Consider the following 15,946-nt stretch of genomic DNA (forward strand, 5'->3'; position numbering starts at 1 on the left):
CATTGGTATTGGTCAATTTAAATTAGTGACCATTACTGATGAAGTAATTTAATGATTAAATATTCAGTAATTAATAAATAGATGAAAAGTAATCTTATAATAATTACAACAATTACTGTTGTACTTTCAAATACGTGGAGCTGCTACACTTACACTGGGCCTGTTAAAAGTCTAACTCGTAATATAGCGCTCAGAGATAAATTATTGATTATAGAATCTTTAATAATAATTAATAATTAATTGCATGTCTATTAATTAATTCTAAAAATGAATCGAAATTTTACAGTGATTGGAACGATTATTGTGGTACATTTCAATACCTCAAGCTGCTGCAGTAAGACTTGTTAGGAGCTTTAGGAGTTTATCTTTCAATCCAGCGTTCAGCTATAAATCGCTTAATGTTAATATATAATATTTAATAATTTATTGCTGAGCGCTGAGTTTGGAGATGAACTTTTAACAGCAAAAGAGTCTGACTGCAGAAGACTGCTCGAGATATTGAAATATGCAACAATATTTGTTGCACTTATGAAAAAATTATGATTATCTCTATGAATTAATGATTATACAATCAATCATTTATTTATCATCATCAAAGGTATTATATCGAATAATTTATTTCTGAGCGCTAAGTTGGAAAATAAACACTCTACAGGCATAGTCTAACTGGAGCAACTTGGAGTTTTTAAAAGCACAACACCAATTTGTTGTTATTATCATTCAATTATGATTCTTTCTCCAAATTAATCAATGAACATTAAATAATTTTATTATGATTATTAAAGATTTAACATTAAGCGATTTATAGCTGAACGCTGGATTGAAAGATAAACTCCTAAAGCTCCTAACCAGGGTTCGGCATTAATATTTTTTTTTGTAGTATTATAGGGCAAAATTATCAATTACTTCTGTAATGGATAATTTAGAAAAAAAAAATATCAATTATTGAATAATCATTAATATCGAAAATAAAATTATCAATTACAGTATTAATTGATAATTTTATTTTTAAAATTATCAATTGATAATGTAATTTGTAATTTAATGGATCCAATTACAAATTAATAAAGTAATTTGTAATTTCGTAGATCCAATTACAAATTAACGGAGTAATTTGTAATTTTATAGATCAAATTACAAATTACTTTTGTAATTGATAATATTTTTGGTGAAATTACAAATTACAGGAGTAATTTGAAATTTTTTTTGCCAAATTACTAAATACAAAAGTAATTTGTAATTTAATAATTTAAATTTCTAAATTAATAATTAGTAATTTTACTAAGAATTAATTAAAATTTTTATTTATTTTGTGATGAAAGCATCACGTTCTCATAATAAGACAAAAAAAATGTTTTAATATGTATATCAACGATGCAACTTATGGTTCAATAATAAATTATGTGCTTTAAAGTTCACACATATATTTTGACCATAACACATGTGTTTATAACAACTTATTTATGTTTTAATGTTCGTCAAGATGTTTTAACGTTGAATCATACAATTAAACGTTCTAACTTATGTTTTAATGATTAAATATATGTTCTAACGAACTTATTCATGTTCGAATAGTCGAATATGTATTCTAATGTTCCGGTTTATGTTCTAATAATGGAGAATGCATTCTCAGAATTTTTTTTAATGTTCTAATCGTCCAATATTCGTTCAAATGTTCTAAATTATGTTCTAATGAACAAGAATATGTTTCAACGTTACATTATGTCTTCTAACGTTTCCACATATGTTCTTATGATGAAATATGTGTTCTTATGAACTTATTTATGTTCAAATGGACGAATATGGGTTCTAATGTTCCAGATTATATTCCAATAAACTAGAATATGTTCCAACGTTATATTATGTATTCTAACGTTTCCACTTATGTTCTTATGATGGAATATGTGTTCTAACGATCTTTTTTAAGTTCCAATGAACAAAAATATGTTCCAACGTTATATTATGTGTTCTAACGTTTCGACTTACGTTCAAATGATTAAATATGTGTTCTAACGAACTTATTCATGTTTAAATGGACGAATATGGGTTCTAATGTTCCAGATCATATTATTAATAAACTAGAATATGTTCCAACGTTATATTATGTATTCTAACGTTTCGACTTACGTTCTAATGATTAAATATGTGTTCTTACTCTCTCGTGTACGTTGTGATAATCAGAGATATTCGCTTATGCTGTATAAAAAAGTGAGCTATGCTTGAACTCGAACGCAACTTTGAATTTTATTAATGATTATCTTATGCGAATATTCATCTATTATACGATTGTCGATGATCATTAGTTCTAGTCTATACTGCATATAATTATGACCATTTATATCTCGCTCTTATTATTCGAGTAATGTCTTTTTTTTTTACATTGTTAATGATAATTATTGTTTTTTTCAACACACATTTTTGATGGCAAAAGTTTGCAAGAAAGACGGCAAATAAACTGGAGTGATTTATTACTAAAAGATGAATAAACACATAAATTCTTGAATAGTAATGAAAATAGGGAGCAGCCCGGCCGAAGACTAGGGCTATTTTGTTTGTAGTCTATGATTACTCCGATAAATACGCAAGAATCAAAGTGGTTGCATGCGATTTAAAAAGTTCGTTATCTTGACAAAAAAATTTGTCTGCAATATTAAAAAAATAGTGGCTGTTAGCTCTCCACAATCTAAACAATTGATTGAAGAGATTTCCAGCTGTACCCACGAGGAGGACGCCACTTTTACAGCCAAAAAAATGTTTACCTACCTGTTCCACGTAAACTTTCCTTGATTGGAAAGACACGTACTGCTTGTGTACCTATGGATAATTTAAAAGTTATTAAATCTAACGAAGAATTCGAATTTTTTTTTTTTTAGTGTCGCTATGCAGACAATAAGTTTTTTAGTGTCGCTATGCAGACAATAAGTTTTTTAGTGTCGCTATGCAGACAATAATTTTTTTTTGTCGCTATGCAGACAATAAATATTTACTTTGAATTCGATGACGAATTGCATTTAATAAGTACTCGTATTTCAAAATTATTATCCGTCAGTTTATTGTATTTTGGTAAATTATACATTGTTGCATAACTGAATAATCTTTCAACCGCAGCAGAAGATGGTAACGGAGTATTGAATTTAATAAATACTTCTCGAATTTTTGGATATTTATTTAATAATTCCAAATCGGTTCGTCTTTCCGATAAAAATTTTTGAAAATCGGCTTCTTGGTCATTCGTTCCAAAGGGTTCTACACTTTGTACTTCATCATCACAAGAAAAATCAAAGAAGCTGTCTAATCCAGCACCGCGGTTTTCGTCTTGCACTGTTTTGTCTGTAGTGCTCTGAAGTGCTTCTTTTATTGCCATCATGACATTATTTTGAGCTGAGCTTGTCAAACACTGAATCCATTTCAATTTAAATGCTGGATGCGTTGCTGCAGCAACTGCACTGATTTTTCCTTCTTCTTCTACATTAAAGACTTTACTAAATCTAGTTTTTAGCCCATTCAGCATGGACGTTATCAAAGGCCTACACCATTGAGTGTTATTTTTCTGCAATACTACTAATTTTCTCTCTATTGAAATTAATGTAGGTAATAAATATCCATAATATGCTTTTTTCTCCTTGCAATATATCAATTGCATCGGCTATTGGCTGATTACATCGTATGTATTCATCCATAAATTTGAAGTCACTCTCTCTCAAATAGCAATCTTCATTCCAGAAAATATGTTTATCAACGATAAGTAACTCGCAATATATGCCATTGCATATTCTACATCATAATTTGAACAAAATGAGTGACTCAGGCCAAAAGGCACTTAAAATTCTACTTGACGAAAGTCATAAATAATCGGGTCAAATTTCTTCCAAATATTAGACGTTCTTTCGTTCATGGTGGAACTTATCAATCTGTTTTATTTAGAAGAAATAATCTGAATAGTTCCTTGTCAAACTAGTTGAGTGAAATTTTTATTCGCTGAGCAGTTAGTCTTCGTTGATCGTTCAAGCTATTCATTGGTTTGTAGATGGATTGAATTGAAAAAGTACTTTGTCACAACAATTGATAATATTTGGTGTTGATTTTGTGCATTCGGTATTATCACCCTCTAACTTAACCATCAGGAGTCTACATTTGGTAATCCTGGAACGAACATTTCATCCTAGAGAGTTATTCATCGTCTGCAAAGATACAACCAAGGCATTCCTAGTGAATATTGGCTGACCAACTGCCAACATTTGCTCAAAACTCAAGCAATTTTAAACAATCCACTTTTGGTAAGATGATCTAATTCATTTTTGCTTTTCTTAAAGCTTATGGTAAAAAGAAAGTTCCACTATAGACACCACAGTAGTTTAACGAGCAACTTAGATAGTCACCCTATAACTTTACCATGAGCTCACATTACTTTCATGGTCTGAGGTTGACTTCTACTAGTAAGGTTCGCTACAGATGATTGCAATAGCCAACAACGCTACTCAGGTAATCATCTGGTGGCCTGAGAAGTCAACGTTTTGTTTTGTACTCAAGAAAAAAACCGTAACGTTTCAAAAAGTCACTCTAGTTCAGCAGCGACTCGAGTGATAGCTAAATCGATAAAACTATTCTACTTCTGTTCTTCTCAGTAAAATTCTACTCTTCCAATAAGCATACATGAGTATAAGCTATTTAATGACATTTATTCTACTTTAATTAAAAGTTTATTAACCATTCACGACTACAAGGAGAGCTGTTTGACTTACTACAATAATCCATCTAAAAATTCTATAGAAAAGAATAGTTGCATTCGAGTTCGAGCATAGCTCACTTTTTTATACAGCATGAGCGAATATCTCTGATTATCACAACGTACACGAGAGAGTAAGAACACATATTTAATCATTAGAACGTAAGTCGAAACGTTAGAATACATAATATAACGTTGAAACATATTCTAGTTTATTAATAATATGATCTGGAACATTAAAACCCATATTCGTCCATTGGAACTTAAAAAAAATCGTTAGAACACATATTCCATCATAAGAACATAAGTGGAAACGTTAAAATACATAATATAACGTTGGAACATATTCTAGTTTATTGGAATATAATCTGGAACATTAGAACCCATATTCGTCCATTTGAACATAAATAAGTTCATTAGAACACATATTTCATCATAAGAACATATGTGGAAACGTTAGAACACATAATATAACGTTGAAACATATTTTTGTTCATTGGAACTTAAAAAAGATCGTTAGAACACATATTCCATCATAAGAACATAAGTGGAAACGTTAGAATACATAATATAACGTTGGAACATATTCTAGTTTATTGGAATATAATCTGGAACATTAAAACCCATATTCGTCCATTTGAACATGAATAAGTTCGTGAGAACACATATTCAATCATTAGAACGTAAGTCGAAACGTTAGAACACATAATATAACGTTGGAACATATTTTTGTTCATTGGAACTTAAAAAAGATCGTTAGAACACATATTCCATCATAAGAACATAAGTGGAAACGTTAGAATACATAATATAACGTTGGAACATATTCTAGTTTATTGGAATATAATCTGGAACATTAGAACCCATATTCGTCCATTTGAACATAAATAAGTTCATAAGAACACATATTTCATCATAAGAACATATGTGGAAACGTTAGAAGACATAATGTAACGTTGAAACATATTCTTGTTCATTAGAACATAATTTAGAACATTTGAACGAATATTGGACGATTAGAACATTAAAAAAAATTCTGAGAATGCATTCTCCATTATTAGAACATAAACCGGAACATTAGAATACATATTCGACTATTCGAACATGAATAAGTTCGTTAGAACATATATTTAATCATTAAAACATAAGTTAGAACGTTTAATTGTATGATTCAACGTTAAAACATCTTGACGAACATTAAAACATAAATAAGTTGTTATAAACACATGTGTTATGGTCAAAATATATGTGTGAACTTTAAAGCACATAATTTATTATTGAACCATAAGTTGCATCGTTGATATACATATTAAAACATTTTTTTTGTCTTATTATGAGAACGTGATGCTTTCATCACAAAATAAATAAAAATTTTAATTAATTCTTAGTAAAATTACTAATTATTAATTTAGAAATTTAAATTATTAAATTACAAATTACTTTTGTATTTAGTAATTTGGCAAAAAAAATTTCAAATTACTCCTGTAATTTGTAATTTCACCAAAAATATTATCAATTACAAAAGTAATTTGTAATTTGATCTATAAAATTACAAATTACTCCGTTAATTTGTAATTGGATCTACGAAATTACAAATTACTTTATTAATTTGTAATTGGATCCATTAAATTACAAATTACATTATCAATTGATAATTTTAAAAATAAAATTATCAATTAATACTGTAATTGATAATTTTATTTTCGATATTAATGATTATTCAATAATTGATATTTTTTTTTTCTAAATTATCCATTACAGAAGTAATTGATAATTTTGCCCTATAATACTACAAAAAAAATATTAATGCCGAACCCTGGTTAGGAGCTTTAGGAGTTTATCTTTCAATCCAGCGTTCAGCTATAAATCGCTTAATGTTAAATCTTTAATAATCATAATAAAATTATTTAATGTTCATTGATTAATTTGGAGAAAGAATCATAATTGAATGATAATAACAACAAATTGGTGTTGTGCTTTTAAAAACTCCAAGTTGCTCCAGTTAGACTATGCCTGTAGAGTGTTTATTTTCCAACTTAGCGCTCAGAAATAAATTATTCGATATAATACCTTTGATGATGATAAATAAATGATTGATTGTATAATCATTAATTCATAGAGATAATCATAATTTTTTCATAAGTGCAACAAATATTGTTGCATATTTCAATATCTCGAGCAGTCTTCTGCAGTCAGACTCTTTTGCTGTTAAAAGTTCATCTCCAAACTCAGCGCTCAGCAATAAATTATTAAATATTATATATTAACATTAAGCGATTTATAGCTGAACGCTGGATTGAAAGATAAACTCCTAAAGCTCCTAACAAGTCTTACTGCAGCAGCTTGAGGTATTGAAATGTACCACAATAATCGTTCCAATCACTGTAAAATTTCGATTCATTTTTAGAATTAATTAATAGACATGCAATTAATTATTAATTATTATTAAAGATTCTATAATCAATAATTTATCTCTGAGCGCTATATTACGAGTTAGACTTTTAACAGGCCCAGTGTAAGTGTAGCAGCTCCACGTATTTGAAAGTACAACAGTAATTGTTGTAATTATTATAAGATTACTTTTCATCTATTTATTAATTACTGAATATTTAATCATTAAATTACTTCATCAGTAATGGTCACTAATTTAAATTGACCATTCAAAATTTAAAATCATATAAGTATTTTGAATTTTTGATTGAAAACAGTGTAATTACTGTCATCTATCAGAAAACAGTGACACTAGTTGAATTTTTTTTTCTACTATACTGACGCAAGATAACTTACCAGTCCTAATTTCTTAAGTTGACTGTTCAACGAAATGATAAACATTAAAAAAAGAAAAATTTTTATAATTTGATTGAATATTAAATGATTGAAAATAAAAAAAACCAATTTTAAAAGATTAAAAGAATAAAGCTTATTTTTAAAATGATCATTAGATAAAAAATCTGGGCATCATAGAATTTGATTAACAATCAGTAAGATTATACATTTAAAGATTCAAATTTAAAAGATTGTAAAAATGCCTTTGACTGACATCTTATTGGGGACGGATGTCACGCTCCCAAGCGTTATCTATTGGATTAATAGCAACACTATTTTTTGATAAAAAATTAAAAATTGTCAATTATTTTGTCTCTACATAAATATTTAGAATAATTTTCTGGACTTCTTACATATTGTTACGAATAGATTACACTTTTGTCTATTTAAGGAAATTGATATTATTTATTGTCATACAGTTTTTTTTATTTAATTAATTATTTACTCTAATAAAAATATCCCTCTTGCGGAAAATTTTGAATTAAATTCAAAACAATCATAAAAAACCGTTTCATCGGGTTATGGTAGAAGTCTTTCGTGATGGAATAGATAAATCTGGTTTATCCGATAACTGCGAACCGTGTAAGAATAATTGACAATAAGTCAGCTGTCTGTGAGTGATTATTACTTGTGCTTATATTTTATTTTGGTTGTGGCCTTACATTAACTATTATTTTGCACTCAATCCATTCTTTTCCTTAGCGCCCTGGCGCACAATCTAATTGTGGCCAAGATGGCGTCCCCTCAAACATGCTTTAGCCAGCTTGACAATAGTGTGAATGGTGATGAATCTGATATTGACGAAACTCGTCAAGCCTCTGATAAACTGTACGAAGTTATGGACATTACTCCTCAAGATAGTAATTTTACTGTCGTTACTTCCAAAAATAATAAAAGGAAAGTTGAGTCATCCTCTCAAGAGCATGACATTGCTGCTAATGCCAGAAATAAACTTAGAGCTGTCTCTTCTGTCTCACAAAACCCGATCCTAAACAAAAATGATAAAGCAACGAGCTCTAACCCTTCCTTCTTAACCCATGACAAACACATTAGCCCTGTTAATAATGCTGATCCTAACATTAATTCCTCCAAAGACGACATAACCTCGCAAACCCGTACTATGTTTAATAACCGCTATCCTCCTTCACACCCTTGTCCATACGAGATATTGATTAAGCCTCGAGAGGCTAAGGGTTGGCACCCTATTAAATTAGGTAAGACCGTTTTAAATATTATTAGTTCTCTCAATCTAGCTAAGAATATGAAGGACTCTAAACACTTAGGTAATACCTTTTCTATTATACTTAACCAAATCGAACTCGCTAATTCTTTAGTTAATCATATAAAATTTGCAGAAAAACATCTTGATTGTTTCATACCCAATTTCAGGTTATTCAGGGAGTGTGTGATCACAGGAATTCACTCAGAGGTCTCCATAGAAGAAATTAAAGAGGGCCTAGAGTCGCCCATCCCAGCCTTCAACATTCAACGCTGTCTTCGATATGACAAACGTCTTCATGAGTTGGTTCCCTCTCGCTCTATCCGCATTTCCTTTATGGGCCAGAATTTTCCCTCTTCAGTCAGAATCTGGGGATCTTCTTTCCAAGTTAGAGTTTACACCCCTAAAGTCTCACGCTGCACAAAATGCCATATTCTTGGACATCTAAGTAAAGTCTGTAGATCCCAACCTCTTTGTCCTTGCTGCAACTCTCTTTCGCATCTTGAAGGTACCATATGCCCTCAAACTCCTAAATGCATCAACTGTAAGGGTACTCACTTGAGTACAGACCCTTCTTGCCCTAAATTTCTCCTCCTTAAAGCTGTTCGCTCCTTTGCGGCCCACAACAACTGTTCATACGCTGAAGCTAATCGTCTTCTTCAGAATGATAGATCCTCTTACCCCAATTGCCCCTCATCCCTCCCGGTTGACGTTTCCCCGTTCAACCACCAAGCCTTTCCCTCTCTTCCACCTTCCCCAGTTACTAACCCTTTACCCTCATATCCCTCCTCCCCCCCTTATCACGCGCCCCCTCCCCCTCCGCCTAGCTACTCGCATGTAGCAGCCACCCCCCCAACACCTTTCGCTAGCTCTACCTCTTATCGCGTCAGCCGACCTAATCATGTTCCACCTTCTTCTAGAACGCCACAACCCCCGAGAATTTCTCGCACAGGTATGTCTGATGAGCATCGCAGTCTCCTTATAGCACCTAACGGGCGCTATCCCTCTTCCCCAGGCCCCCTTCCCTCACCTCCCCATCCTTCTTCCCATCCCATAAACCCGCAGGACCCTCAGCTCATCTTGCATCAAGTCAACCTTCCAGCTCTCTCTAATTTCCTGCAAAATATCTCTTCTTTACTGCAGAACATCCAGCTGTTCTCTCTTAAACCTGATTCCTCACCTCCTGACGTTTCGAATCTGATTAACGACTGCGCTTTCCTCATCTCAAACATTACCCGCTGCTACCCTCTCCCTGAAATAGCTTAAAATTCACAGCCCCACGTAAAATGCCTCGTATCAACATCATTCAGTGGAACTCGAGAAGCATTAAAAGAAAGAAAGATGATCTCCGTCTACTTCCAACTGATACCGACGTAATTTTACTCTCCGAAACCTGGCTCTCTTCCAGGGATGTCTTTAGCGCCCGGGGCTTCAACGTTATCAGGAAGGATAGGAGTGAAGCTCATCCCGGAGGTGGTGTTCTCATCGCTCTTAGGAAAAACCGTACCTTCTCTATAGTCAATGACTTTGACGCCTTCTCCAGTCATCTTGAGATCGTGGCTATTACTACTCCTACTCATCTGGGCGACCTATTAATAGTTTCCCTATACCGTCCTCCCTCTCAGTCAGCATTCTCATCATCTTTTTGGCCCAGCTTCTTTGAAACTCTCAACTCTTTTCCTCTAGTCTTAGTGGGTGGAGATTTTAATGCCCATCATACCTCTTGGGGCTCCGCCTCGACTTGCTGCGTGGGTTCTTCCCTCTTTAACGCTTCTATCAACAATGATTTTGTTGTAATTAATGACGGCAGGCCCACTCGGGTCTTCCGACCTAACCAATGCTCATCGGCTGTTGATCTCACATTCGTCTCTATAGATCTAGTTTCTGTTTCCACGTGGGAGACATTATCTGACTCAATGGGGAGCGATCACTACCCTATCCAAATTAGGCTCGGCCTAACTTCTGAACTCTATCACATATATTCTCATAAGCTTAATCTTTCCCGCGCTGACTGGGATCTCTTTGAGTCTAATCTTCACGCTCGTGAAACGGAGCTACTAAACTCCCCTGAAACCCTCTCTGGAACAGCCCTATATCAGAAAATCATTGACATAATTAAAAATTGTTTATCGATCGCCATCCCCTCGTCACATGTTTCTTCACCTCGGCCCAATCCCAAACCTCCTCCTGCTCCTTGGTGGAACAAGGAATGCCAAGAAGCGCTTGAAGATAAACGAGCAGCATATCGTGTCCTGAGATCATACCCTACTGTCCCTAATCTCATTGAGTGCAACCGTCTCGAAGCCTGCTGGAAACGTGTCTCCCGGAAAGCCAAAAGAGAGAGCTGGGTCCACTTTTGCTCCACTTTCAATCAACGTACCTCAATCAAGGTCATTTGGAACAGGATTAAATCTTTCAAGAATCGTCATCAGTCTACTCCTTTAGTTCCTCAGAATGATACTACTCTTCAATCTATGAAGACGTTCATGCATGAATTTGTTGCATCTTCGCACTCTCCTTGTAACAATGTCACCTTTCATCAACTTACCTCCTCTTATACTCCACGGCCTGCAGCTCCAAAATACAATTTCCTACTCACTCCGTTCACGTTAACGGAACTTACCTCAGCTCTCTCTAAAACCAAATTGAACTCTTCTCCTGGTCTAGACCAGATACCTTACAGCGTCATTAAACGTCTCCCTCCTTCCTTTCTTAACTCCCTGTTATCTTCATTTAATGATATCTTTTCCTCAGGTTCTTTCCCTACATCCTGGCAGGAATTTATAGTTTATCTTATTCCTAAACCTACTTCTGGAAAGTTTAGACCGATCACCCTGGCATCCTGTTTTCTAAAATTGCTGGAAAAAATCATTATGAGGAGAGTCACCTGGTGGGCAGAAAACAGGCTCCTGCTTCCGGACTGCCAATTCGGCTTTCGTCGGGGCAGAAGCACTGCGGATGTTCTGGCGACCCTCAACGCGGAAATCCTCGAGGCGTCACTTAACAGCCAATATTCAGTAGTGGTTAGTTTAGACCTTGTCGGGGCTTTCGACCACGTGGTACCTAGTATACTCATAAAAGATCTTCTGGACTGCGGCCTTCCCCTCAATTACTGTCAATTCCTTTTTAACCTTCTCAACCTTAGAAGCCTACAATTTGTTTTAGGCAACTCTCTTTCCTCTCCCCAATTCGTCAACAGAGGCGTCGGACAGGGTCTTATTTCTGCCCCTATCCTATTCGATCTCTATGTTTCCAAAGCCCCTAACTTTATTCACTCCAAGTGTAAGTTCCTCAAATTCGCTGATGACTTCTATATCATTGCATCTGATCGTAATCTGCAAGTAGCTTTAAATCGGGTGCAAACCTCACTAAATAAACTGACTCCTTTCCTTCTGCAACGTAACCTTAATATCTCTGCACCAAAAACTCAATTTATTATTTTTTCTAATAGGAAAATCCCTCCCAACATCTCGCTCACTATCAACAACTCTCCTATCTGTCCGATCCCCGAAGCTAAGTTTTTAGGAGTTATTTTCGACTCCAGATTAACTTTTGTTCCTCATTATAAATACATTCATTCCAAAGCGAAAAACTTCCTTTCAATTATTAAAGTTCTTCGGTCAACTTATTGGGGTGCTGATCCCTCCATTCTTCTAAACATTTACCGCTCGCTTGTTAGAAGTCAGTGGGAATATGGTTCACACATCTTCTCCTTCAGAAATCATACTCACTTCGATAAATTCTCCAAGATTCAAAACGCTGCGATCCGGCTAGCTCTTGGCCTAAGGATCACCACCCCCACGAACATCCTCTTGGCTGAGGCCAAAGAACACCCAATAAAATATCGGATTTATGAACTATGCTGTCGCTTCCTCCTGCGATCCTCGTCCTTCCAGAACCACATGGCAATCGACTCTTGTCGCGACCTACACATCTCTATTCTAGCTAACCCTACTCGAGATTCCATAGCTCTTCGTGATAACGTCTTACCACATGCCTTCCGCAAAACTCGCTTCCTCATGGAAAAAGTATTTGAGGGGTTCGGCCCCATTGTATATCAATTCCCATATGACCTACCTTTTCAAGAAATCAACATTGACCTATCCAATGGAAGAAGACTTCAATCAGCCACTAAGGAAACGATTAACTCTGAGTTTGAACGACTGCTGATCAACACACACTCTGAATTTACCTTCTTTTATACCGACGGTTCTAAAGCTGACACTTTCTCCACAGTTGGAGCTGCTCTCTATTGTGCCGACCCTCCTCTCGAGCTTAAATTTAAGCTATCCTCGTACGCTTCTATCTTTTCTGCAGAGGCAGCTGCCATTCATCAAGCTATTCTAACTATCATACACTTACGCATTCCCAATTCGATTATCCTATCTGACTCACTCAGCGTACTTCAAACCCTTAAGAACCCTAGCTACGATCAAAATGCTCCTTTCATATTCCTCATCCTCAAAACCCTCAAAGATGCTTACTCTCTAGGCCTCGAAATAAGCCTTACATGGATCCCTGGACATTCTCTCATCCCTGGGAATGAGCATGTTGACTCACTAGCAAAAGCAGCCATTCGAGATGGTCATCATCTGTCGACCAAGCTTCCATACACTGATTTTTATCCTCTTCTCAGATCCAACACTGTCTGTAAAACCAGGAACCTGCTTCTTCAACAAGCTAATTGGAAAGGCACAGCCTACTTCACCCATTACTACCGAGATACTACCAAACCCTGGTTTGATAAGCTACGTCTTGAAAGAAGAGAAATCGTTACTATTAATAGACTTAGAAGCAACCATTACACCTCGAATCACAGCCTTCATCGCTTCAACCTGGTTCAATCGCCGCGCTGTAACTGTGGATCCCTAGCTCAAGATATCAATCATCTCCTCTGGGATTGCCCTCTCTTCAACTCAGAACGCATCGCCTTCGTTACAGCTTTAAAGAAGCTGATTATCCCATTCGTCAAGGATATCACTGTCATTCTCAGCCAGCCTTCTACTCGCCTCGTCCACATCGTTTGTAACTTCCTCAAGAAAGTGAAACTTACCATCTAGAAGATCCTACCTTATCGTCTCACCATCTACAGTTTACTCCATTCACATCAGTGTTACTCAAACTACCGAAAGCGAACGGCTGTATGGAGCCACTGCTCCGATGCCTTAGAATATAATAATAATAAACCGTTTCATCACGAGGTCGAATACGAATGTTTTAGATTCTTGTATAAATAAGGCCATCAACTTTCTATCATTTTGTTAGATTAATTTGAAACTTATTCATACTAGTTTGTACATTTAGAGTTTTCAATTTTGTCTGTAAAGAATTATTAAAAAGATGCAATTAAAATTAAATTTAATCGCTGCAGCTTGTGACAACATGGGAATTGGAATAAATGGACGATTACCGTGGAAACTAAAGTAAAAGAATCCATCGATATTAGCTCTAAACAAATTAACTTTCTTACAATAATCCACTAATGTTTATTAATAAAGTATTACTTGACTGTGCAATCATAGTTACTGCTCATGAAACATTCTTTTATTTATTTTAAATTTTCTGTTTTAGGAGTGAAATGGCATTTTTTACAGAAAACACAACTAAAACTAAAGATATGTATAAACAAAATGCTGTTATTATGGGTCGAAAGACTTGGGAGTGCATTCCAAACAAATACAAACCACTCAAAGACAGAATTAATATTGTTTTAACTAGTCAAAATCTGTAAATAATTATTATATTATTAACATTTATTTTTTCTAAAAACTTTATTCTTTAACTTTGTTTTGTTTTTCATTGTATATGAAAATATAGAGATCTAGGAGATGAGGCTATTGTTTGCAAAAGTCTTTCGGCAGCTTTAGATATTATTTGTCAGCCTAAATTACAAGAAAAAGTAGAAAATATTTGGATAATCGGTGGACATAGTGTCTACAAAGTAATTGAAATATTATTTCAATATTAATATAGTAAAATAATCGTAATTTCTATTAACGGCATTTAAAAGATATATTTTTTTAGGAAGCCATGGAGTCACCTTATTTTTATCGATTATATTTAACTAAAGTGAAAGGAATATTTGAATGTGATACGTTTTTTCCATCTATTCCACATAATTTTGAAGTTGTCGAGTAAGTCACACTGAATAACATATTTATCAAATTTTAGTTAATAATTATTTCTCATATAAAGTTGTATTTTTTACCAGTGATCCTAACATTCCTAAAGGTATACAAGAAGAAGATGGGATTGAATATGAATTTAAAGTGTATAAAAAAGTTTAAATATTTTTTATAAGATTTTGAAATTTAAACTTTTAATGATAATAACTAATAAAAAGATTTATTTTTATTTGATGCATTATTATATTGTATAATTGGTAATATTTTACTTTTTTAATAAGAATGATATATAATAGATAGATATTAATACTTTAACCAGGTGGCCACTGCATCTGTCTTCCTCCAAGAACATGCAAATGTAAATGATATACTGATTGAGCTCCATCTCTACCATTATTTATTACAAGACGAAAACCATTGTCAAGGCCTTCCTGTTTTGCGACTTTTCGTGCTACATTCATTAGATGTCCTAATAAAGCCTCATCTCCATCTTCTGCTGTAAATAGCTGAGCAATTGGTTTACGAGGTATGACAAGAAAATGTTTTGGGGCTTGAGGATTCACATCATTAAATGCAACACACTAAAAAAAATTAAAAAATTAATTTGAGAATAAGTCAAATTAAAATGCACTAGCTTAGTTATAAAATAACGTTATATAGGTTAGAAATATTTCATTAAATTATTACGAATTTGGTAGAAATAATTACATGTTTTCATAATAAAAGTGAAGAAATACCTGATCATCTTCATAAATAAATGTGCAAGGAATTTCCTTGCGAAGTATTTTTCCAAAAATCGTATCATCAGCAGGAGCTGCGGATTGAGCTTTTTCTACTTCAGACGCCATTTTTCGTATAGGCAAAAAACTTGCCGGTTGATATAAATTTTTATTTATTATATATTTAGAAAATTTCAAGATTGACTTTAATAATATCATTATCAATACATTAATAATAATCACTAGTAGTAATCAATTTTGTTATTGTAACTATAAATATACATATAAGCAAAAAAATGACACTGATTTCAAAGTCACGTGATATATACGT

The 15,946-nt window shown here is 33.8% G+C and overlaps 2 protein-coding genes across 3 annotated transcripts; one reads left to right on the forward strand and one right to left on the reverse strand.

Moving 5' to 3' along the window:
• The first annotated feature begins 14,051 nt into the window (after positions 1-14,051).
• Positions 14,052-15,125, forward strand: Dhfr (dihydrofolate reductase). Of its 2 annotated transcripts, none has more exons than XM_035084391.1 (5): positions 14,052-14,194; positions 14,343-14,498; positions 14,589-14,712; positions 14,796-14,905; positions 14,983-15,125. In XM_035084391.1, the coding sequence occupies exons 1-5, from the start codon at positions 14,112-14,114 to the stop codon at positions 15,056-15,058; spliced, it is 549 nt and encodes a 182-aa protein (XP_034940282.1). In that variant the 5' UTR covers positions 14,052-14,111; the 3' UTR covers positions 15,059-15,125. The 2 variants fall into 2 exon arrangements, with proteins under 2 accessions (XP_034940282.1, XP_034940283.1); XM_035084392.1 differs by having other exon boundaries at positions 14,140-14,268.
• On the reverse strand, positions 15,089-15,885 carry HINT1 (histidine triad nucleotide binding protein 1). The gene is made up of 2 exons (XM_035084393.1): positions 15,634-15,885; positions 15,089-15,477 (listed from the first exon to the last, which is right to left on the reverse strand). The coding sequence occupies exons 1-2, from the start codon at positions 15,832-15,834 to the stop codon at positions 15,208-15,210; spliced, it is 471 nt and encodes a 156-aa protein (XP_034940284.1). The 5' UTR covers positions 15,835-15,885; the 3' UTR covers positions 15,089-15,207.
• Positions 15,886-15,946: the final 61 nt, after the last annotated feature.

Source organism: Chelonus insularis, unplaced genomic scaffold, assembly GCF_013357705.1.
Source record: "Chelonus insularis isolate UGA/USDA-ARS -01 unplaced genomic scaffold, ASM1335770v1 contig_38_pilon, whole genome shotgun sequence".
NCBI lineage: Eukaryota > Metazoa > Arthropoda > Insecta > Hymenoptera > Braconidae > Chelonus > Chelonus insularis.

Coding starts and splice junctions, on each gene's coding strand:
- Dhfr (XM_035084391.1), top strand. CDS start 14,112: ATGCAATTAAAATTAAATTTAATCGCTGCAGCTTGTGACAACATGGGA. Junction 14,195..14,342: donor CGATTACCGTGGAAACTAAA/GTAAAAGAATCC, acceptor TTTCTGTTTTAG/GAGTGAAATGGCATTTTTTA. Junction 14,906..14,982: donor CATAATTTTGAAGTTGTCGA/GTAAGTCACACT, acceptor ATTTTTTACCAG/TGATCCTAACATTCCTAAAG.
- HINT1 (XM_035084393.1), bottom strand. CDS start 15,834: ATGATATTATTAAAGTCAATCTTGAAATTTTCTAAATATATAATAAAT. Junction 15,478..15,633: donor TTATTTATGAAGATGATCAG/GTATTTCTTCAC, acceptor AATTTTTTTTAG/TGTGTTGCATTTAATGATGT.